General features: G+C 42.9%; 1 protein-coding gene across 5 annotated transcripts in view; it reads left to right on the top strand.

Annotated features, from left to right (window-relative positions):
• Window positions 1–25,863, top strand: part of myocd (myocardin) — a gene marked incomplete at its 5' end in the record, with an annotated part of 63,750 nt that overhangs the window by 25,116 nt on the left and 12,771 nt on the right. For 2 of the 5 annotated variants that reach the window (XM_084342618.1, XM_084342617.1), the window contains 2 exons: window positions 12,999–13,064; window positions 24,791–24,975. In XM_084342618.1, coding sequence (XP_084198744.1) covers window positions 12,999–13,064; window positions 24,791–24,975 — 251 coding nt within the window. Of the gene's footprint in view, window positions 1–7,187; window positions 7,570–12,998; window positions 13,065–20,102; window positions 20,251–24,790; window positions 24,976–25,863 lie in introns of those variants that run through there. The other 3 variants (XM_084342619.1, XM_084342621.1, XM_084342620.1) reach the window with 3 other exon arrangements.

Genomic DNA, 25,863 nt, shown 5'->3' with positions numbered 1-25,863 from the left:
TACGTCACAGACATGAAGAAAATGTGGACTTTTGGTCAATAACTTGATGGGCGAAGTCGCAGCTGAGTTCCGTATGCCTCGCATCCTGCACCGCCCACAGTCGGCAGTGGCAGGTAGTGGTCATTCGCCTGCGTTTGCGTATGTGTAACCGTGCCCTCATGACTCTTTCTCCAGCATCCTGATTGGTTTTTTAAACATCAGTGTTTACCTGAGAGCCTCCTAGCATCGGGCAGTGAGCAGAGGAGAGCTGCTATCTAAGACAGAGCAACAAGGCAACACTCAGACTGATAAAACACAGCTGCTGCTGAGGGAGGCCACTGTGTCCGCCCCTCTACAAACATGCACACACACACAATCACACGCAAAGTGCCCTCCGAGACCCCCCACCCATATCCTGTGCACTCCTGACCTGACAAACTCATCTCTTGTCGTCAAACAAACTCCTTACCCGCACTCTATCAGCCCTCTATCTCCCATCCTCCTCCTCCTCCATCGTAATGCCCTGCCTCATCCCACCCTCAACACACACACACACACACACACACACACACACACACACACACACACACACACACACACCTGCGTACCAGCACTCCGACCCATCCTTTCCTTCATCCTTTCTATGTTCTCTCCTCAAATCCTCCTCCTTTGTATGTCCATATCAAACTGCTAGACCAGTGACTCCCAAAGTGTGAACAATAATATACAATAAATAAATATAAAGTTTCAAATGTTAAACTTCAAATTGCCATTAAATATTTATGATTAAAGTATTTACATTAAAAAGTTATAAAAAACTGATAAAAACAAGGTAGTTAAATTACATGTTTGTTTTGGGTTTTTTTCATGTATCAGACCCATTTTTATCCAGTGTTGTGTTCAGGTCTGTTTCCTGTTGATATGTGTGCCACCCACATGGCAGGTTAAGGTTGGTAGATGGTGACACAATTGTACCAGGAGGGCAACATTATTTGACCAGGGAACAGACTCCGACAAAATATTGGCCTGTCAATGACAGATCAGGAATATTTTCAGATTTCAAATTGGGATGCATCATTGTTAAGTTTGGCAGTGACTAATGTATTGTTGGTTTTTGTCCTGTCGTGGAACCTGAGTTTTGGTGCATCTGGTACCTGAAGTTAGTTGTCCAGGCTGCCTGATTGATAATCCAGCCATTTCCCTGCTTGATCCAATCTGTCCTTCAATGATGGAAGCAGGCAGGAAGGATGTGAGGACAGGAGGCTTGATGAGAAAGAGATGAAGGAAATAAAACCTTCAAGTCTCCTCTCATTCTCTGCAGTATAACAGCTGAGTACATGCTCTACAGGGCAGCTCCCGTGGCGTCCAGCACATGTTCCATTCAGGCTACATCAGACAGTGCATTCCTGTACACTTCCTCCTGTGACACTGTCAGACAAATGGCGGAGGGACAGCTGGATTCCACGGGTGGCACATGAGCAGAGATATTTAAAGCATTTCAAATACGTGTCTGCTCCTATCAGCAGCCAGGGTCAACTGAATACCACCGATTCATCATTTATTGGAACTGATGGCAACGACAACGTGCCGACGATCTTGTTTAGAAAAAAAAGCCAGACACATTGTGAAGTGTTTGTAATTCCCTCACTGAATTTGGACGTCATTTTTATGATATTTTGTGCAGTTTGGGCATTTCAACTAGTCACATCTGCTTTATCTAAAACACAAGAAATCACAAAACACTAACAGTCATTTTTTGATCTAGATGTCTGCGCAGTCGGCCAATAAACACGTTGTGCTCAGTTGTTGCATTATGGAATGTGTGTTTTTAACATGCTCTGTGCAAAGACGATGACTTATTGTATGAGAGGAGCATCATTTTGCTTCATACAGCAGAGCGAGAAGGCGGACCATGACACCCTGCCGCACGCTTGTTGTATCTAATGTACACAACGTGCACTCGAATCTGTCTGATTGGTATACGAGTGTGATCGCCTCTGTCTTTTTCTCTAATCACACACACTCGAGCACACACACATGTGCAGCTCCAGACAGTTCAGATGAGACTTGTCACGTCCGTTGACATAGGGCCCAATTAAAGGGGAGGATTAAGCCAGGGCTGTGTGACCTCTTGAGGAATCTCTCTGAGACGCTGTGTGTACACTGTCAAACCCTCTGACAGACCTTCCCTTTAAGCACTTTCACCTGCTAATTAAGACGCAGCACTGCTGTGTGTGTGTGTGTGTGTGTGTGTGTGCGTGTACATCTGTGTAATTTGTGTGTGTTCATTCACCGCGCATACAAGACAAATGTGCCCGTGTGTGTCTGCGATAGATTTGCAGCCCGAGAAGCTTCTATGTAAATATTTGACTTGAGCATTGTACGGGTTTTTGGAGTTCACTCCAGCACACGTCAGCGCACGGGCTCTGTGCACGTGTCATTTATTACATTAAGTTATCATATGTTTTGGTGTGTGCATCTCGCTGCTGTGTGTGGAGACTCCTCTGCAACAAAAGCCAAGCAGTGTTTATGGTGTGAAGAGATTAAAATGGATAGCGGCGAGGCAGAAGCAGTGAGCTGTTTCTGGACAAAGCTCTCAATGACTGATTAGTGCTGTGTCGCTGCAGGTTTTAAACAATGTGAAGAAAAGGCCTGTCGTAACCACACACTTCTTTTTGGATTCTTTTTATTTACAGTAGCAAACTGTGAAGTGGCAGGGTAGGAAATTAGTGGATATTTTAAGGGTAATAATAACTTTGAGACAAAGTCTTGCCGGAGATGGGGCTGAAGGGGATAAAAAGGAAGATAGGAAAAGTTTAAAAAGGAAAGAAGAAGCAGTGAGATCAAATGAAGAGGAGAATGACATGAGGACAGAGAGCACTGCAAAAATTCCATTCGAAGAACAAGCAAAATACATTATGTAATCTAGAGAAATGCCAGCATTAAACAAAAGCAACCAAAACATTTTAGCTTAGAAATTAGGCCACTATGAAACATTTTCAGAGATCAAAACTAATCCTAAAGATTTGGTATAGTGCAGTTGCAATCTAACTTCACTTAGATGTGATTGTTTTGTACTAAAGACTGTATCCATCTTACTTAATTCAGTAAACAAAAAAAGAAGAGTAATTATTTTGTTTTGGTTTCAAGATTCAGCAGGTCAACACTGTGCATTTTGTTCATTTAACCTGAACAAATTTTGTTTGAAATTGCAAAATTCAAATTTGTGGTTTAATGTTACTTTATGTTCTGTCAATAAATATTCAATACATTTTTAATTATGCTAAGCTAAGATCATTGTATTTTGGCTGTAGCTCCACGAAAGTGGTGTCCCCAAATGTTGAACTATTCCTTTAACAGATATTTTGGGTTATAGTGTGACAACAATGCAATCCATTTTTTAACTCTAGCTGACAAACATATCGAATGTCGAACTTAAAGCTGCTACAAGGTACCTTCATTTTCAGTTGATTCTGGCGGCCCCTGTGGACGAAAGAGAAACAAAGTGAACTTTGTTGTAGTGCCGTACCACCAGACTGCAGAGCAGCTTCTTTCCTCAGGCTGTGAGACTGCTCAGTTCATCCTCAGTGCTCTGACCTAAAAGTAGTTTCCTGGTAGTATATTTAAAACAAATCAAGACCAATTACCCTGGAATAAGTTGTAATGGCTTCCTAATCCATTGACTTTCTTGCATTGCCCTTTGCTCAGTGCACGTAGGGACAGGAGGCCAGACTGGTCCAGGGACACATACTGTATTTCACCATGTAGCCTCACCACATTCTCAGCTGTAAGCACTGAACCCTTTTAGTCAGGGTTGAGGGAGACAGTAGCGCTCTGGAACAACAGCCATCCTGGACTTTGACACCTGCTGTGTAACAAAAACAAGGACACATAAATGACATTCCCATACATACCTGTGCTTACTTTTTAACTATTGTGTCACATTCCACATTATGATCAAATCAACTGTGAGAATGAACGGCCTTGATGTGTCCAGCTGACGTCCTGTGCTGACAGACGTTTTGGAGGCTCTGCGATGTATAGGAGCTGCAGTTGGCTAACAGCGCCTGTCTGAGCAGAGCGGGCACACAGCTTAGTTCAACTCTGACAAATGTCCGCCTGGTATGTGGGAGCTGGAGGAAGGGATGCGTTGTTGAATACGAGCTAGATAATCTGCTATCAAACTGCTGATAAGATAAACCTCCTGCTTCTCAGCTGCCGGCTGACGGACTGCACTCACACACCCTTTAATCAATTATAATGAGCATATTGTTTTGAATGTCACTTGATTATTTGAAATATGGGGCATTTGACGAAAGCTTGGACTTCAACTCAGAACGCTTGACTTTTATAGTGACCAATAATTCTCCTCACTCGTGTCTTTTTTTAGGGAATTGATTTTCTTGGCATGACGAACTGTAAATAAATTTTTGTTGCCAAAGCATATAGAGAAGTAAAAACAGATAAAGGAGCAAAAAAGGAGTGAACATAGAGAGCTGAAGACCTTCGGGTGGACCGCGTGGGACCTTAGTTTTTGAAAAAAAAAACAAAAAAACAATTCAAGTCACTGGGTAAAGACAAATAAATGTTTGATCCTGTTTGAATTGTGTCATGAATCACACATATGATGTTTATCAATTTAAAAGATAATTTTCCAAGTCAATAAAGTCTCAGTTTGTTTTTATTAAAATAAAATCTCACATAGTTTTGTGTTAAAGTGCTCAGTGAACTACATCGTCTCATCAACACACGTCACCAACACCAACATGAAGCCAACTGGGCTCAGAAAAGGTAATAAAAAAGATGAAAATCACAATAAATGTGCTCATATTGACAACTGCAGTTCTGTGAAAGGAGAGTTGGTTCTGGTTCAGTTCTGTGAGCTGCTGATATACAGGAGCAGCTCTACAATGTTTAAGTTAGGAGACGATGTCACTAACGACACTGTTGGCTGTGTCGTCTTCATCATGATGTATTTTGAGACTATATCTGAGACTTTATTGACCTGGAAAATGATCTTTTAAATTGACGAACATCATATGTGTGATTCATGACACAATTAAAACAGGATCAATAAATAAATTGTCTCCCTCTGTTCACTACCATACAAAGTTTTTACAAAATAAGGTCCCATGAGGGAAACTGGAAAGGATGTGACTTTGGTTCTTAAAATCATGACATATCTTATAACCTATGTCATTGGGCTGAGTATTGGAAAATATAAGACATTAATGCAGTTCATCTGTGGCATGAGGGGATGTTCTATTAAAGCTGGTATAAATTATATGACAGCAAACAGTTGCACGGTTCTGGGGAGAAACTTCTGGTTCTTTAGCAGCTTAATGCTCCACTTAATAAAACTTTTACTAAAAACAGCCTCCTGCAGCTGCTGGGAACACGATAGATGAAGGTGTAAGACTGAACCGAAACATTAAAGTAGCCGGCTATAACACCAAAATAAAAAGCTGAAAGGAGCTAAAATGTTCCATCGAGCTGAGGGGACCAACAGAATAGAAATACCATCCTCTGCAGACGTGTTACTGCAAGAGACACCTTTCACATTACATGAAGGGATTTACAAACATGTTGATTAATGCAAATTTAGAGGGACACTGTGTAGTTTTGGAGAAGAAATTCAAACTGAGAATTTTAATATTTACAATATTAATGAGGTAATAATACAAACTTCTGTCCATCAGTGAATAAACAAGCTGTTCTCAGAGGAAAATAAGGTCCCAGAACACTGTTTGAAGCTAGAAAAGGTGGCAGGGTCCGCCAAATATAAACAAAGTAAAACTTGTGTTGTCCTTTAAGGTCAGTTTGTTTATTCAGTTTATTCAGTCATGAAAACAAAGAGCGTTTGTTTATTTAGTTTGTTTAGGCAGAAGAAAACAAAATCAGCCAATGAAGCCTTTCTCTGCTCATTAACACTTCTTCCCTTATCTGTCAAAGTAAAAATTATCTGTCAAAGTAGAAATCACCATTTGAGAAACTTTAGTAGAAGTAAAATGTGCCTAGTAAATAAATTACCCCGAGAGCACGTTACGTTTCATTTTAATAATTAGTATTTTTCATCAATTGCAATTATGAAAGTAACATTACTGTTAAAATTTGGCATTATGGCAGGTTAACTGCTTTCTAGAGCACAGCGATTTAAAAGCCCAGCAGACCTTTAGCTACAAGATAAGTTAATGTCATTATCATTATCATTATCATTATCACCAAAGCTTAATGTTACACACACAAATGAACATAGCTAATGTTAGCTAGCTAACTACATATGGATGTACAGTATGTGCAACTCACTTGAATGTGCTTGCAGATATTAGAGGAGGAGTTTCTGAAATGAGAGTGGACACATCAAGGCTTTCTCTACAACAGATACAATGTCTCTGTTGTCTTTTTTAGATCTTGGTCTAAACAGTGACCAGATGAAGCCAGGGATTATCACTGGAAGCTGCTGCTTGTTTTTTGTTTTTGATTTTTCCAGACCCTTACTCTCCACATTTGGAGCAGACTGGCTGTAACGAAGTTATAAATGGCAAACTAGAGACGTAAAAAGTAGATTACGGATTTTAAAAATGTTCTCAGTAAAGAGTAGAAGTACAGTTTTAGAGACAGGAACTTGAAAAGAAATCGTTGCCTTTAAAAAACTGCTTTTTTTTTTACTGGTGTGTTTCTTGTAACACATCACTCCCCGGCCCTGGATTGTACTAACACATCCCAACGGCCACACAGCAAGAGCCTGTTGAATATGTTTTCTGTACAGCAAGGGTTAAAGTTTATGTTTATGTTCAGTGAGACAGTTTATGTTTATTGTCTACATTTCACCTATGTGTGCCATTGAGAGCAGTTAAATGTAAGCTGACAGGTTATTTTTCATCTGCTATCAAAAGAAAACTTGTTGCCATCCCTGCTTTTCCCACTTCTTCCCTCCTGGCTGTACTGCTGCTCCACTATCAGCCTCTGCGTCTCTATCTTGATCTTGCTCTCCCTCTCTAATGACAGTCAGCCGGGCTGATAGGCAGATATATTTACACTGGTGGCAAGGGAGGAAGAAGTCATCAGCCAAGCCCTGTCCAGCCTCCGGGCTGGGACAGGCGGGGCTTAGAGGAAACCCTGGCTGGTTAGCCCCTCCCCGAGCAGGGCATATCTCTGTGTGCTGTCCCTGGCCCGGCTCAGAGTTCTCAGATGGGACCAAAGCTTCAGCAGCCTCAGACTCACACACTCCCACAGCAGCCTGCGGGGGAGAGCGAGCAGCGAAGAGGAGGCAGGAAGAGAGAGAGCAGCACAGAGAGCAGAGGCTGCTGCCGGTGTGCACACTGGCTGACAGAGATACAGGACAGCCAGTGTGTGTGTGATTTTTCTTACACTGGTTTTCTGAGAGAGCTGTTGATGAGGCAGGCTGGGTCAGCTCCATCTCATCTCAGTCTGGCGTCCAGAGGTGGCCACGGGGGTCGAAGTGTGTACCGCTTCTCAAGTGTGTGTGACTTTATTTTGCAACTCTTGAACACTGGAACTGTACTGTAAGCATTATGACTCTTCTGGGCTCTGAACACTCCATACTGATACGAAGCAAGTTTAGATCAGGTAAGCCAGAGGATGATTGACATGTGTCTTCTTTGAACCTCTCTGTGTCTGTGTATGCACTCTCACTGTTTCTGTGCACAGCTGTGTTTATTCTCAAGAGGCTCACAAACAGTTTGTCAACACTTGGCATTTATAGGCAATCCTTCGTACATGATGTCATTCATCCGTCCTCACGGGTGGGTTGTGTTGACACTCTCGATATTCTCTTCAGTAACACCAGCAGAGTGACAGGTGTGTGTAATATACTGCGGGCATGTGATGTGATGGTACGAGGAATACCAGAGGGAGGCCAGCATAAGTCAGAAATCCTCCTGAGCACAGAGCCGTAACAACGCGCCCTGTCACAGCGTGATGGATTTACAGCTGGGCGTGTTCTTTGATGTTCATCCGCCTCCTCGTAAAAGCACGACATGTGATGGTGATGTCTTGGGCAGGTTTGTGCACTTGCTCCGTGCCAGCCGCCAACCTGCTGCTGCTGAGGCAAGCCAGTGAGACACTCTCACACTGTGCACGCTGATAAAGGGAGATTAGAGACTGGAGAGAGGTCACAGGTTATCTTAATATGGCTGAGTTGGAAGCTGATAATGTGTAGTGTGTGTGTGTGTGTGTGTGTGTGTGTGTGTGTGTACCTGGGAATATCAAAGAGGGAGGAAGGGTACGAACTACCACTCTGATTTAAACTCCCCTTAACACACAGCAGCTGTTGTGGCTTTTTATTCATCTGTCTCCCTCACACACACACACACACAGACACACACACACACACTTCAACTCCATCACTTTCCTTTCCTCTGACACACACCTACAATTTCTTCACTGCAACTGTCTTTATTTTGAAGATACATTGTGTGAGACTAAGCGTGTGCGTGTGCGTGTGTGTGTGTGTGTGTGTGTGTGTGTGTGTGTGTGTGTGTGTGTGTGTGTGCGTGTGTGTGTGTGAGCACTGAAGCACTTCAGTGTGTGTAGTCTGACCAACACTGCCATCTCCCTGAGGAAAATGTAACTGATGGTGGCAACAACAGATCTGAAACCCTGCTCTGTACCCTGTGAAGCTTGATATACATGATCGCCTCTGAAAGCAACACTTCACACTGCTGTGACTGTAAAAACTCTTGGCTGGGTCGGCGTCAGTCCTTACTTCCACTTTCCCTGTGAACTGTAATTGCGTCCCAGAAATGGCAGGCTAAATGATGCTTTTCCTCTGAGTTGTTTAGAGCACATCGGCGGGGTGGGAAATGACCTCTGGTGCTCCAGGGAACGTGACAGGGTGGACGGCCGTGTTCAAAAACAGCAGGAGGATTTTTTTCACCAAGCTGGCTCAGGTTCTGTGTTGTTCTAACCCACGTGCTCTAGCTGGTTAATATGGGACAGATGTAGAGATACTGTCTTTACTGCCATAAAGGTCGTCTTCCTACAAGTCTGCTTGATGTTACAGTCGGAGGGATTAATGTTGGCTAATACACCGTACAACAGACATGACTGCTTGAGTGAATTTATGAGTGCACGAGTAACATATTGAGCGTAAGAGAAGTAAAACTGCCTGTAATTCTCCCCGTGATAACCGCCGATGACAGGGGGAGTCTCAGACAATCGGGCCGTCCAGGATTTACAGTTTTCTTTAAACTGCAGCGACTTGAGTTACACTCTGCAACCCATGAAAACCAACTGTTGTGGCTCCTTTTGCACCGTGCTGGAGCTACAGTACATTATCAAAGCCATGAGAACTGCTGCTGCATGGCTGAAGCAAAAAGGAAAGATAAAGATCTCATGTAAGTGCTCCCTGTGGACTGACCAGTGCTTTCTGAGTGTGTATGTTACCGACTTCTTCTCATGCCGATTTGATTAACAGCTCAAAGGGCTGTGGCCCGCGCTCTCAAGCTCACTGCCATTACATAACAGTGTGACAGAGGCGTCAAATATAAGTTAAATCAATACATTAAGGTGTCAACCATATGTTAAAGCAGCACCACACACAGCCGCCGCCATCACAAAACACCTGTTTCTTATCAGTTCCATACCCAATTCTGATTTTTTTTAACATAATGATGCTGGATGTTCTCACCTGAGGAGACTACTTAATCGAAAATATAAAAAAATATTTTGTTTATTTTGATACTGATTCATCCAAAGTATTCTTTTCTGCAGGGTTAATACAGCCTATGTGTTATTTTCATGTATTGTAAGTTTAGCTGTCACTGTTTAGTCTCAATTCGAACACAATGTGGAAAAGAAAAGTTAACACTCGATCTGTAATGGTCTGTGAACTCACACAACAAGCCTTGTACTCCCAAGCGGGCCTCCCCCTGTCTGACGCTGTGCCCAGTCAGTAAACCAAGCTATTTTTGTCCTTTAAGCTAACGTAAAAGAGAAATCCTGCAGTTCTTACGAAGATATCCTTTAATAGAACGAATTTTGGATTGGACGCTGTCAAGGGATAAAATTAAGCGTCAACTTAAAATGCACCTACATTAACATAACGTTAGCTTGTCACTCAAGTGAGGAACAGAACAACGTCAACTCACAACGTAGCTCAGGCCTAAGCCAGTACGTTGTGTTTAAATTCATCATAATAAATCACGTTAGTTCCATTTTCCTCGAACTTTATTCTTCGACAAAGCAGCAGCCTCTACTGTCGGGCCTTCATTTTGTATTCATATGAGTGGATCTTTTGATTGACTCCACTGTTCCTGGCAAATTCTTGATCTTTGATAATATTTCTGACAAAAGTGAAAATAAGTAATAGTATGAGAGGCAAAACCTAGACACCCTCCACTGACAATGAATGACACTCTGGCAGCAGATAAAAAAGCACTTACCTGTGGAATGGGTTGGCTCGTGTGCTCGAGTTATTTTCTACATCAGCCTACTATTCCAGTGTTGACTATAAGTCACTGTCAATGGAGCTGCTCCAGAAACTGTATCTTAATGGTGGAGTACTGGCTCTACTGCATCTGCCGCTGGCTGACATTCACAAATCTGCCTCGAACCTTCCAAGACCACTGGAATAAAATATGCGAGTTCTGTTTTAAGGTGGATTTTCACTCTATGCAGAGGTATTAGACTAAAATAAACCTAATACTTCATTTAGGGATACCTGTTTATTAGAAGTTATACAGTCGTGCTCATACATCTGTCGTGACCACATTCCTCCAAGTGCTGAGGGAAAGTTCGGGAGAATTCATGTAACAAATGCAACCAGTCTCTTTGGCTGAGATGCTGGAGTTTTAAGTGTAAAAGTGTGGTGTTGTTATTAGTGTGAATGTGTGAGGCACAGGAGGACCATAAATCAGAATATCACTACACTGGCTTGTGTAATTATCACCACTTCACCAGTGCAAACCACGCCAAATGGTAATTTATTTACGCTATAAATCTGAAAACTTGTAAATGTGGCTGTGGATTTGTATGTCCTCTGTTGTCAAGAAACTCCAAGTTAAAACAAATGGCTTCAGTTTCAAAGTCAACAGTGGGAGAGGCAGAGTATCGTATGGTTCAGTGATCTGTGATTACACAGCCTGGCTCGGGTCCTCGTTCTGTGACAAGTGCTCTTTGCAATCAGGACAGACAACCGTACGGTCTGAGGGAAGCTCGGTTAAGAGTATGAGCACATTATATCGCTGCTGCTGTGCTTCTTCAGACAGAATTATTGATAAGCTTTCAGCAAACAGAGCAGCTATGAGACGTCACTTGAGTAAAAGTCAAAGAAGCTGGAGAGTTAGCTGACAGGAACATTTGATTTGTCACCTCGCTTTTTCCAAAACAACAGAGACAAAAACCTGCGTGCGTGTATTAAAAAGAAAAAAAGGCCGTTGTCAGCAGCCTTACTGTAAAGTTATCTTGTTAGAAGCACCGCAGGTTCTACAGCATCAAGATTTGGCTCCGCAGAAGAAGATTTATTGATAACCCGTTCAGTAAACAGAACACAGAGCAGCGAGGAGCCGCTCTTTCAGTTAAAATCAAAGACGGTCCGCAGAATTAACTAACACTAACAGTTACATGTCATTGTCACCTTGCTTTTTCCATTACAGATGAGACAATATCTGTATAAAAGTAAGGCTGTTAGCTGACTTAAAATGCATCTGCCTTGCCACAACGTTAGCGCGTTCGTCACAAGAAGAAGCAGATGCAGGGTTACGGGTTAGCCTATGTGCTCTTGTAAGAATGAATTTGTAGCCTACACATAATGTGCACATTTGTTTCAGTGTTAGCCCTAAATGTTAGCCTTTGTAAGCAAAGCTGTAAAAATCAAATTGAGCATAAAAGAGCAGGTTATACGGCCGCTGCTGTGTTGTTTCACAGAGCAGTGAGGAGTCGTCCCATGAGTTAAAACCAAAGAAGAATTAGCTAAAATTTACCACTGCTGTCTATTTGTCACCTTGTTTTTTCTTTGACAGAAGAGACCAATCCTGCCTGTATGTGTGTCTGTATACATGGTGGGCTGCTGATTACTGTAGGGGATGTTCCTTGTCCGAGCGTCTATCAGTTACATGTTTTGGTCAGCCCTCAGTCAGCAGCTGATGCCTGCGTTTGCTCTCTGTGATGTTGCGACCAGCGGGTCACGACCCCCTCACTGTAAACTAAAGCAGATGTCAGATGAAGGGAAGGGCCTGGTGTTACATAATGGAGGTGCTCTCCCAGGAGAGCGCTATGATGTGGCACCCGAGCTCACTGATATTCAGTCAAACTGTTCATCACGCCATTACGTCAAAGCTCAACGGTTTAAGGAAATTCATTAAATGCTTCAGTGTAGCCAAATTTGCGTGAATGTGAACCACCTGATGAAGATGATTAACAAGAGGGAAGACAAGCAGGAAGTGGTTAGGGCCTTGCAGAAAAGCCAGAACATTTCATGCTGGCGTGTCAGATCCAGGGTCTCACCAAGAGCCGGTCAGATAACAGCGAGGAGGGAAAACACACACAGACGAAGACAGAAGAAGAAAGCCGAAGAGCCACAGACACGAGCAGACCAACAGACACGGGGGAGGCTCTATGTTTATGACCCCGCACTCCCACCTACACCACACATACACACACAGAGCACCAGAAACGTGCGCACACGCTGCGGACCACACACTGCTGAGCAGATCTGTTTAAAAGCCAGGAGCTGTGTTTATCATTCCCTACATCCTGCTCACAGAAATATTTGTGAGCAAGCAGCGTTGTTTTTTTGTCTGTGTTTTCTGTATGCGTACTGTACATACATGTGCATGAGCGTCTGTCCAATCACTCCAGATTGACATCAGTGTCTTGTGTTAGAAGTTAGAATTATGAAACAGCATTTTAATCGGGTTGAATTCTCAGTCTCTTCCCGCTTTTTGTCTGTCCCTTACCTGTCTTTCACGTCTCTTTCTCATCTTTCCCCTCCTTTTTGCTCTTCCCCTCCATCTGCCTTACCCTCCTCCTCCTCCTCCTCCTCCCTCCACCTTCAGTCCTACAGTTAAGACTTCAGCAGAGGAGGACACGAGAGCAGCTGGCAGACCAAGGCATCATGCCTCGTGAGTAACACCTTCCAACACTGAGCTGCCACACATGCAGGCACACACTCACACTTCCACACTCAGGGAGGAGTGAGACACACAGAACAAGCAGGGGAACAGATGAAGCCCTGGGACAGATAGTAATAAGATGTAAAGGTACGAATAAACCCCGACTGACATACAAACCTTTCACTTACCTGTTGCAGTGTCAGGCCATGCAGAGTGGGTTTTGGGATTAGTAACCTTTTCGAAACAACGTCGCTGTTCTCTGGATAATCCACAGAGCACGCTGTGAACAGTTTTTACTGGAGCTACTATTGTCCGAAGAAACAGCCCCTACAGAACCTGTTAACAATTTATTTTGTTGATTATCCAGAGTGAGGGGACATTGTTTCAAGATGTTGGTGTACATTTTTTAAAAGTAAATTTTCAGTGCTCTGAATGCCACGACCAAAATCCCATTCGCCTCTGTTGTATTGTAATAGTGGAGGTAGAAGTGTCAGAGGAGGATATCTCAAAACCAAAACTACTTTCACAGATAGATACCAGGAACTAGGGGAGAGAGAGTTTTTATTACCGTCTAGTTCATCTGACATTTGAGGCTGCAGCGTCACGCAGGACTGTAACGCTCACGTTAGAGGTCTCAGTCCGACGCTCACAGCCATGAGGGGACTACACTGTTAATAGACTGAAGTTTGCAAGCACAAGTTCCACACAAAAACATTTAGCTGTGTGCTGTTAGCATGCGCTGAAGTTGACACAAAAAGCTGGGAGGCAACCGCCATTCTGACATAACGCCATTCCACCATTAGGCCCTAATTGTCGGAATGGCAACATTAAACCTTTAAAACATCCCATCATTCCGACATTTTTTGCCTCCTAAGGTTGGAATGGTGGTATTTATTTCTTTTTTAAATGTCTTGCCATTCCAACACATCTTTTAAAAGGGTTAGGGTTATGGGTTGCGGATTATGGTGAAACTTTGTCGGAATGCCGGGACGTTCGCATGTCAGAATAGTGGTATGTCGGAATGGCGGTACGTCGGAATTTTGGGATGTCGGAATGCCAGCATGTAACCCAAAAAGTCTGTCACGCGTTTGCGTTCGGGATGAGTAACGGACAATGTGCAACATCACCCAGTTTACCAAACCGTGTCTCCTAAAGCGGGGTGTGAACTGAACCTTGACTTCTACTGTCCTACAACACTGTCACTAAAATGATATGGCTAACATGTTAGCAGACACAGAGCCACATTACCATTCATTTGGAGTTGTTTTTCTGGCCATCTGGCAAGTTCAATATATTTCCTCTCTTTTAGCTCTGTGTTTCCACCACCTCCTGATAAAAATGTTGGCTCTGTATCTGCTACACGCGCCGATAAGTTCACCAGGTAGTGACTAACTTTCTCTATCTAGTGTTCGGTGCTGAGCAGCGGGTTTGTTTTCACTAACAACAGCTGCCTGCTGTGTCCAGAACACAATCCTTACATCAGGAGAGGAAACCACAACGGCCAAGTTACAAACCTATAAAAAACAGCACAATGAGCTGAATGACGCTAAAGCATTGTCGGACAGAGAAGAAGTCTATTGTCATCTGTTCCATTGATAATATAAAAGTGATGATGAGTGCAGCTTTAAATACACAAATGATGCTATTAGCAATCAAGTAAATGAATGAGGAATGAAATATGAGCAGTTACTGCCTTTTAAAAGTTGCCCTTTAATTGTAGGTCCACTTGGCTCAATCAGCATTATTCTGAAGATCTTGGAAAGCATTTGTGAGAAGTATCATTCAAGTTTCACATGAATCAGATTCTGACATGTTGCCTGATATGTAAAAAGAAAAAGATATGACTGATTTGTGATTATCTGTTGCTGTTTTGAACTGAAACAATAAAACCAGCTGCCAGCTGCTTGTAAAAGAACACGAGAGGAAGAGATGAGACAGAAGACAGGAGTATAGTAGCTCAGGAATCATGAACTTTGACCAGAAACTAATCAGTGAAATCAGCTGCTGTAGTTATGTTTTGGATTCTAAGTGGAAGCCTGCACATTCTTGCTAGTTTGTAGTTTTTCCGGCTGATGCACTTCCCTAAAAAATGGTGTAACCTGAGTGGGAATGTGTCGGAGCCGAGGTCAACTTAGAAACTCTGTCTTTGAACAAACGACTTGCGCCACAGATTAAAGCATTAAAGGCCGACGGAGAGAAACAGGTAGGAAGAAAAGAAAACAGTTCAGAAGACAGATGAGCAGATCCAGACACCAGAGACGGATAAATCCACAGGTGGTGTCAGAAACAAAGGTGGATGTAGAGGAAGCAGGTGGATATATGCACCGACAGGCAGAGAGACAGGCAGATAGCGCCTGCAGCCAGCCAGTAGGGGAGACAGGTCGGTGAGTGACCGCCGAGGAATGCTCTCGTGCTGGAAGAGGCTCTCAGCCTCAGAAGAATCAGCGGCTGCTCGGCCAGATTTACAGAGACGGTACCTGTTTACAGCACAGCGCCTGCACAGCGCCACATCAAAGCCGAGGCACGCCCGGACACAACAACATGGAGCGCGAGCCGCCATTTATAAGACAGAGGCTTTGTTCTTAATGTCACATCAGACAACGTGATGGGAACAAGTAGACCTGTGTGTTCTCAGCGCACTCTTAAATCCTTACTGCTGCGATGAACGGCCTGTCATGTTCTTTAGGTCGTGGCAGCGCTGTAATGTTTGAAGCTATCTCGCCAACACATTACATGCTACAAATGTCACATAAATATTTTTGCTGGCATTTAGAGCCCTTGTGGAAATCTAAATTTTAAATATTCATAAGAAACCAAATGTTTGTTTATCATGAGACATTGCACAGCAGACAGCCACTTATAAACTAAGATCTTATCAGTTCCTTATACTGCAGCACTGTCGTCCTGCAGACCTGGGAGCGCTGAGCGATGCCAGCGTGCAGTGTAGTGTTATGTTTTTTTTATTCGGTGACTCGCCAGCAGGAACAACAAGGGGACTGGGACTGCAGGCCAGGGATTTGTTGAATGATATCTCTGGCACCGTTTGCCATTTCACAGAGGCTCCAGCCTCCAGATAAACTGCTGGTAAGTGTGCGGGGGAACGGAATCCAGAGGCCCGGCAAGGCCCTATCAGTTTCTAGGAGTCTGTCACAGATAAGGCAGCAAGGAGAACCGCAATTGGCCAGCGGGGCTGCAAGCGCTCTTTTAAAAAAGAAGTTTCAATTGGCTGTTTATCTCTTGATTGCAGGCGGTGGCGCAGATGGAAGAGGATTTCAAAGACTTGCATTTGTTAGTACACACTTTCTCACACCCACACACTAGATTTCTAAAAACTCTCTCAAGCATCAGGGTCATTTTCCCTCCCAGCTCTTTATGTCAAAAAACAAGAAGACATTTTTCGGGGCGTCACGGCATCCTTCTCCTCTGTGCGGCTGTAGATGTGATCCTCAGAAGCTGGCTGGCTCTGCCTGGCTGTGTTATTCCTGCTGGGGAGATGGACACGGCACAGGGTCTGTGTATATATTACCCAGGGAACATCTGGTGTTTATTAGGCTATTCAAGAATCCACCCCAGCCTCTCAGGCCTGACTGGCGTGTGGCCTGCATAGGAGCACACTGTCTGCCTGCTGGCCACAGGTCTGAAGACACACACACATACAATCTAATATTTCCTCATAAAGATAACAGGGCTGTAGCTGCAGGTTTACTGTGCTTTTTCCTGCATGCGTCGTGCATAAAAACGCTTCATTGTCATTCCCTCAGCAGCGGTGCTTTAATCCTCAGTGGATGGAAACAAAAGGAATCATTCCTGCTGAAAGCGCCATACGTCTTACCTCTTAGTGCAGTGTTTACATTTGACAGATACAGTCAGCAGGTATATGTATTGCAATAGGTTTAAAGTGCGTTGTGTGTTTTAATACTGCTGTAGAGTGTTTAAAAGTCTGTAAGCCAGCTTCAGACTCACCGGATCATGTTACATTATGCCCATGCGGGCCTGCGGAGCCACAGGCGAACACGTTTTTTTAGGCACTTTGGTTCCACAGTTTAAACACACTTAAAGCTTAACGTGTCCCTGTGATGTCAAATCAGGTTTTAAATCAGACCAGTGGGTGACAGGTGAGGTGGGGACTCGGTGGGATAGCTGAGCTTTAAACAGATGATGATGTCACCCTGCTGGTGGACGGACGACGGCTCGCCAACGTGACCGGCAGCTGATCCCTCCACACTTCCCCTCTGAGGAAGGACGGGCACGGCTGCCATACTGGACCATGTGCTTTACCCACTGCCCTCCATCTGTGTGCCCTTCACTCCCTCACTGCCATGTCACAGCCTTTATCTCTCCTTCATGTCAAATACTCTTTCTTCCCTCGTTTTCGTCTCTGCTCTCCTACAATATTTTAATATTTACTTTCCTCTGTCTTCCTTTCTTTCTTTCTTTCTTTCTTTCTTTCTTTCTTTCTTTCGTTCTTTCTTTTGTTCTTTTTTTATTCATGAATTTCAACCCACATAAAGTTATTTCTTTCCTGAATCCATCCGTCACCCATCCATTTTGTGCTCAATCATTCTTAAATCAACCTTCTTCTCAACTGTTTGGGGGGGTGGGGGTTCAACATGCATTGAATTTTCTTCAAAGAGAAAAAAGAAAGAAAAGAAAAGAAGAAATATATATATATATATATATATGCATGATATCCTCCTTTATCTCATCTTTCAACTCATTGTATTTTTTCCATCCAAGTCTAATTTGAATGAGAGATTAAGCCAAATATTTGCTGTTTCTGGAGATTAAAAATGCTTAATATTGCACATTAATCTTAAATTAATTTGGATGTTTGGATTATTTTTCAAAGTTTCTTATGAAGTATTACATTTCAGGTCCATTTTTCCCCAGACAGTTATACTCTACCTCAGTAGTCCAGCACAAAGATCAATATCATTCCTTTTATTTTGGCGCTCTGTCCTATTTCAGCCCTCAGAGATATCCCACTAAAATTATATTTGACCAAATAAGTGCTGTTGCTCTTTCTTGCTCTCAGATAATCGAACTGATGTGATGTTCTCTCCTCGCTGCCTGGTAATCAGTCCTGTGAGTGCGGCGGATAGATTGTAGGCCAAGCCAGGTTAGCTCCGGCCCTGATTATTTATACTGGATTTAACAGAAAGAGATTGTGGAAGGTTGAAAATCTCACCCGCGGCAGCCCCTTTAATTACAGCCACTCCATTTATTTTTCTAGTACTCAAGGTGTCTGGCTGAAGCCGGAGTGGAGCAGCTGAACAGATATTAGAGCAGATCCAAAACAGAAATATTGATTATTGAAGGCTGAGGCGAGTCATGTGCAGAGTGTTTGTTGGGTAAATGACAGCTGAATCCAGCAGCTGAAAGGTGCCCTGTGGAGTTTTCTTGTAAACAAACAAAGTTATATTTGCATTCACTGTTGTGCACCACAAACACATTATGCGTATTCTTGAGGCCTAAAAACATGTTGAACACGTTTCTTCCTCATCAAACATTTGCCAGTGTATTTACTCATGCAGCATATTTTAAATACTGCACTGTTTACATCTACAGCTCTGGCCTTTGTGGTGTTTTGTTGTATTGTGTGTTGGTGCGTTGGCTGTCAATCAAGTGAACATTGTGAAGCTAAAATGTGAAATTGCGTCACCTGTGCTTGTTCACAATACAAACAAAATGGAGACCCAAATGTAAAAAGATCGCTCTAGTGATCAAAAACACATTGCAGGGTGCCTTAACAGATGAATAACATGATAATTATGAAATGGGAAAAAATGAAATAAGATGAAAAAAAAAGATATTCTATATTATCATCAAAACCATTAATGAGCATTAAAAAAATAATTTTAAAGAATGATCAGACTGACTCATTCTTGATGGACAGGGTTGTAATGAACTACAGGAGCTAGCATGGCTATCGGGCTAACAGCAGCAGTCCACGAGTTAAAAATGATACAGTGGTTTTATGGCACACGTACCTGCACCACAGCCCAACAGTCCCTTTACTTAAATAATCCCATTTAACATTAAACAAACTGTATGTAAATCCACTAATCCAGATTAGGATCTGCATCACATTGTATTCACTCATAGATACCAACCAACTAAATACGTCTATTTTTTTATTTTTTTTATCACGATCTGTGCTTCTGTGTGCACCACTCACAGGTGCTCTCTATCTCTCAATGTTAAAGAAAGTGAGAAACAATTCCTGGATCCGTCTCTTTATCTGGATTCACACCAGAAGTTAATGGGGTCTATTCTGGGCCGACACTCAAGTTTTTTAGTTTAGTAGTTTTTACGTAATCCTGCCAACAAACCAAGCAACCAGCCAAGGGACACGGATGTTACCACATTGTATTTTAGAGTTAGGCTACGTGTTTTTTTGTTTTTTTTATTCATTGTAACATAATACATGATGGTAAAGTAGCCACAGAATGGCATGTATATTACCACTGATGTGTAAATGTGGAAGCAGCATTGTATTGTTCTGTCCGGCTGACGTGGAACTCATTTTATAGTTTAATTTACACCAATCTCTAATATTTAGTATGGTCAAATCACATTTAATGTTTATCATATACTGTATAGTAAAGCATAAACAGACAATTTCCACACACGAGTATTTACCATCAGTTACCAGTAATTACCATCAACACAGGACAGAATGTGAGTTTATCACTCATTGAGTCTCTAATGGAGGCAGAATGGTGCCAGGCGGGCTGGTCACCAGTTTCTGGGGAGATTCCTTGGCCAACAGACAAAACAGCAAAGTGAAAGCAGTTTAAAGGGAACCAATCTAAATGTAGATGGTGTCATAATTCTATAACTATCCCCTGTGCAATTAACATTAACTTCATAAGATAAAGGAAATACTCTACTGGCATGTGAGGTAAAATTGTTCTCAATGCTGAGTAAATGCACTGAGTTACTATCCAGAACTGCAGTATGTACAGACCTGTGTGCGCAGTGTTTCCCTGCTGTGTCCAGTGTTGTTGACGGTGTGGTGCTGCTGTGTGTTGTGCAGACCCGGCCTCAGACAGCTCCTCTCTGGAGGCCCAGATGAGGCTAAAGCGAGCGCGGCTCGCCGAGGACCTGAATGAGAAGCTGGCTCTCAGGCCGGGGCCCCTGGAGCTGGTCCAAAAGAATATCATTCCCCTACACTCTGCCGTCACAATGACAGGTATCAGCAGAGAGATGCCGTCGTGTAGTGTAACTCACCTTTAACACCTGCTGCATCTCAAGCTGCTTGACTCCACGTGTGTGTGTTTGGTAGTAGCATCAGTTTGTTTTAATGGAAAGGAGAGCACGCTTCCCTCCTGACTGTGTGTGTATTAACAAACCATTGTTCAAGTCATACACTCAGCAGTACAAAGCACTGTGAGAGATTGCAATCTACTCAAACAAGCATGTACTTAAATGACTGCACTGCTGGACTTCAACACAGTCACATCATTTTGTCAAACAAGCAAGTAGAATGTTTACTGTAGATCTTTAATCAATGTTATGTTCCTCCACCACAGAAAGGTTTGGAACAGCACGGTGACGTCACATTTATCCTGCAAATGACTGAAGATACACTGATAATATAACTGTAACCTGTAATGTTCTTTCTTACTTAATATTTAAACACAACACAGGTTACAATATGAAAAGACAGTTTGGATGTATTAACATCTTTAACTTCAAGTTTAGATGAGAAGATTTTCCAAAGTGAAGTACAAAGTTAGAAAACTAATGGTTAACCCTTTAAGTTGATTTAGCCCATGGCTGAATAGAAACAATGGTACCACTGTGTTCTCAGACACCCTTTATAAGTGATATACACAGGCTGGGTTGCACCAACAAGGATTCATTTAATCTAAGATTAGCTCTTAAATCCAGATTTAAAATTAAGCAGAGCTCTGTTGCACCATAATAAAATGACTCTTTTCTTAGTAAAGCAACGTTTGTTTATGTAGACCAAAGTTAAACAGAGTATAATCAATGTGGAGATGCTTCCCAAACTAAACATAAGTATTATCAGTTTGCGTGCTGGATGATCCTTCTGACTTTTTGGGTTTTAAGCAGGAGGTGTCAGAAAAGTTACCACAGGATGACTGGCTTGTGACGGCCAAGCGTTCATAGCGACGTCACTCTTTATCATTTATTAATGGAAACCTACATTGATAACTGCATTACAACAACCAGCCAAGCATTAGCTTTTTACAACAACGCAACATTAGCTCGGAAATGTTTTATTAACCATTAATTAACTTAGGGTGACTTATCAGACAAGTGGAACCGATACATGTGAAATTTCAGAAGAAAAGTAATCAGTAAGTGTGGACCTCCCCACCTTCACGTTCTCCTGGACTCCCTCAGTACCTGTTTCCTGTTGTTCTGTCTTAATGTGAGCCACATTTCTTGGAAGGAAAATCTATTTATTTGTATCTCTTGCTGAGAGAATGTTATTTACATATTTTTAGAACATTGTGCTTATTTCAGAAAATCTCTTAAACCCAGTGTGGATCTAAAAGATGTTGTTATTGTGGTGCTGAAAAGGCAGGTTTTCATGAAGAAGAGGTGCTTTGGCGACTCTATTTACAAATGTATATTGTGAGTCCTGAGGAGTCCTCTTGAGACCTCCACCTCGTCCAGTGTTTGATTTAACGAAATACACAACATGCATGCTTGGACGCTGCACTGATTTAGCGCCATGTGAAGGATCAGGCCTGAGCAGCACTGTTTGTCTTCTAGTGCTCAACATGTTACTGACTCTCTCTATATCATTCTTGGCAGCGCAACTAGTGTTTTTGAGACTCTGGTGTTTTAGCGGTTTTATGTTTGCCCCCTTGAGCTTCCAGTAAACATGTTGCGTAAAGCAGACGGCGGGCTGCCGTCAGCTGGTTTACACTACCTCTGCAGGAGGAGGGGAGCGCCGTTTATTGAGATGAACAGCAGCTGTATTTGGTTCCACCCTTTTTCTTTAGAAGTGGCGGTGTGTATTTGAGTTTGAGTGCATCCTGGTGTGTCTGTGTGGGCGTACCTGTGTGTATGTTTGTACCTACCCTCCTCCTCCCTGCTTTGTCTGTGTGTTAACAGGCCTGTACAGCCACCTACACAGCTCTGTGACAGGAGCAGGCTGTTGCGTTCCCCTCGCCTGCAGCATTAACCCCTCACCTTAAAGCTCTACATCCCCGACACAACACTCCCAACGATTGCTTCAACCTCTGTCCGGTAATGTTGGAAACTATGTGACCCGCCGCAGACAGCCACTTGGAAAGCGGAAGTGTACACGGCTCGCATATTTCCTGCAATTCTGCCATCTCAATCTCCCGGTGACATCAAATTGACTTAAAGACTCATGGAAACAGCATGTACCGGACTGTATGTAGCAGAGAGACCAGAACGTTCACACATGACCCATCAGTGTGTGTGTGTGAGTGTGTGAGTGAAGGAGTTAAACATGAACAGGTGGGAGGAAATGGCATTTAGGACAATGCTGTGCAGTAAGCTGTGTGTTAAGCTCTGAGTGTGTGTGTTTGTGTGTATTGCGAGGTCATTGAGTTGCACGGAATGAGCCTGGTGCTGTGATTGAAACCAGGGTCTGTTCCTGCCTGTCACATGTTTGGATACAAAAAGAGAATCTTATACCTCCACACACACACTGCCTCTGTCCCTTCAGCTCTGTTAGATAGCCACTCTTAGCTCCTCCAATTAAAGCTGTGCTCGCTATCAGCCCGGCCAATCAGGAGCGTGGTGGATGTAAAGTGGCAGTGTCAGTCTCTCACCCACGCAGCGTAACACCTCCGGGCTGAGTGTGGTACTAGGTGTCGGTGACAGACAGGCAGTGTGTGAGCACCTCTGGTCACATAGGAGACATATGTTGTGTACAACATGTGGCGGTTTGCAATGTGCACGCAGTCTGCTCGTAAACAACACAATGTCCTCTGTCCCTCTCTCATGCCAAAAGGACTATTACTGTTTATTACAACTTGATGGATTAACCTATTGTCATTTGATTGAGAGTGATCTAGCAACTTAAGCAGCCACATCTGTCGACACATTTGATTCAAATGTCGCTAAATTCCGATGCTCAGAAATACGTGACATCACATTTCTCCACAGTCACATCTAATCCGTGAAAAGACAAAAACATAAAACACAGAATTCTATCATGTGAGATGATGAAACTGATAGTAAGAAAATATGTCAGGAGGGAGGGCACCTCCAACAGACTGAATCACTGTGATGTGACACGCTAACAACAGCAGTTACCTCAGGGTAGACACCTGGCGCTTGATTTGCATTATGAAGATGAAATCAGCAAACTTGTTTTCCTGTTGTCAGTTTCAGACATTACTATAACATTTAACGTTGGTGAATGTGTTGTTATTATTAGATATTAAAGCATCGAACATACGTTTTACAGTAGACTTTGAAATAACGTCATGGAAGAAGAGAAATAAATTGTGTGTAAGATAGTGCTGGATGCAGGGCTTTTATACCTGGAAGTTATTGGAAACAAACATTCTGATTGATTCTTTTAGACAGGCCATCCAGATCAGATAATAATGTTAGCATTACCTATCATAAGATCCCTGTCATCTCAGTTTATAATGTGCTATAGTGGTGTTTACAGCATTAACAAACAAAGCTGCAGTTACCAACTAAATGGTGGTCTTGATTGTCTTCACCAGCTGCTTCTTCACCCTGTTCATAATCAAGCCTTGAACTTGGGACCGCCAAAATAAATGTGGGCAGTGTACATTCATGCAAACCACAGATGAAACTATGTGTCAGTTTATGGTCTGGTAAGGTTTAGGAACAAAACCACTTGGTTAGGGTTAGGGAAAGATCTTGTTTTAGCTTAACTGGATGTGTCGTCACAAACATAGTCTCCTTTTGTTACCACTAACATGCCTCGTTAAAAAACTATCAACAGTTGTTGAAACACAGTCTTGAACAGTTGTTTCTGGCCTAGCAGCCATCACCATCCCCTCCTCCTCCCAACAGGAAAGTCAGCCCATATACATGGAATCTGAACTTCACATGACATGAATGGCAGAAATGTTGATATGAAACGTGAAAAATGTACGTAGCTTTTGTTTGCAGAAATGTAAAATTCCAACATTTTTTTATGGCAACTGGGCTGAATGTTGGCCACCAACCAAATGGGTACTGATAAGATTTACCCCACGAGCTGTTTTTGGTGATTTTCAAACAATCACCAAGTAAACTGTTGAAAGGTGGTGACATCACTAAAAAGAAATGAGACATGGCAAGAAACACGAGCAGCCAGACGAGCACAGCTTTTAAACAAACGTATTTAGAAGAGAAAACGAAGGCAGACGGAACAATTATTATCCAATCTGTCAGCGTTTGCAGACCTACAGTACCTGATGTAGTTGTCTGCGCTCAGTTCATTCTAGATGTGCTCACTTTCACTTTTACCTCCAAGTAAAGTGGTTTAAATAATCATGGATCAACTCTTGGCTTGTTTAGAACCTGCCTGATCATCTGACTGCCCGTGTTTCTTCTCCATCGGACTTCTTCATAGTGTCGCTGTGTTCCCAAACCTCCTGAACGATGTTATCATAATCAACAGAAATAAGGGCCTAAGTTGTAATGAGCTGGACTTATCATGTGAAAACCTTCTCTGTTCTCTATCTTCCTTCTCCCAGTGTGGAGGTGATGCATACTGACCCCCCCACCCATCTCTCTTTTTGTTCTTCTTCCAGTAAACCATGGTAAGTTCCCAAAGCAGGAGGACTCTTACGCGTTCGAGGAGGACAGCAGCAGTGAGAGCCTGTCTCCAGAGCAGCACCACAGTGACGAGTCGCAGGGCTCGGCCTGCCCTTCATCTGAGGCTGTCGGCAGCACGCCCTCCTCCTCCTCCTCACCTGCCCTCACCAGCCCACGACAGGTAAAAACACCTCTCTCTCTTTTATGCCTTTATGTTTTGCTCCATCTCCCTTCCCCTCTGACCGTGCTGCTCCTATGGCAGTTGATGCCATTGCTTTGCTGCTTCTGCCCTCCTGTGGTGGCAGAGTGAACTGCAGCACCACGCTCAGCCTCCTCTGTTTTCCACTGACCGTTGGACTGAGTTGAACTAGGCAGGTGTCACATTCCTGCACGCCACCACAGCTGCCTGTATTTTCTCACTGCTTACCTTTCACTCACGATGACCTCATTCTTAACGGCCGCCATCAGCAACGGTCACTGGATTGAATTAATGCCAGAACAGGATTGTTTATATCTGTTAGACGTCCATCTTTGAAATGTTCCAACTGAATCACCAGCTCTCAGCGTCTCATGTCAGTTTAACATTTCTGTTTAGAGCTTTTTGGAATACTTCTGCAAATAAAACATCAATACATGTGCGTGTTAGGGTGTTATTATAACATTTGGATTACAAGCGGACTGTCCTCAGCAGCCCCAACGTCTCCTCAGTTTAACTTTAGAATCCTGAAGGAGAAATCAGTATCGCAGGCAGGTGAGGAAGACAGATATATTCAGACTAAAATAATTCAATCTCAAGCAACAATAGTAAAACAATATTGATTGAGTATAAAAAATATCCAAATCATTTGATATACTTTTGGTCACTTTTACTATAAAAGGTGACCTAATGGTTTAGTAAAGTTTGGCTCGAGGCAGCTTGATGGACGAACTTGTGAGAGTGACACTCAGCTTCTAAACACTTAATGATGAATGAAGTGTAACCGTGTATTCTGGATTTGCAAAATGTTTGATTTTAGTTCTACATTATAGGATTATTGTCTCTGAGTATGGATGGATGTTAGTATTGGTT

Source organism: Pagrus pagrus (assembly GCF_965226575.1).
Source record: "Pagrus pagrus genome assembly, chromosome: 21".
Lineage (NCBI taxonomy): Eukaryota > Metazoa > Chordata > Actinopteri > Spariformes > Sparidae > Pagrus > Pagrus pagrus.
The sequence above is the reverse complement of the archived record's forward strand: the minus strand, read 5'-3'. Positions and strand labels throughout refer to the sequence as shown.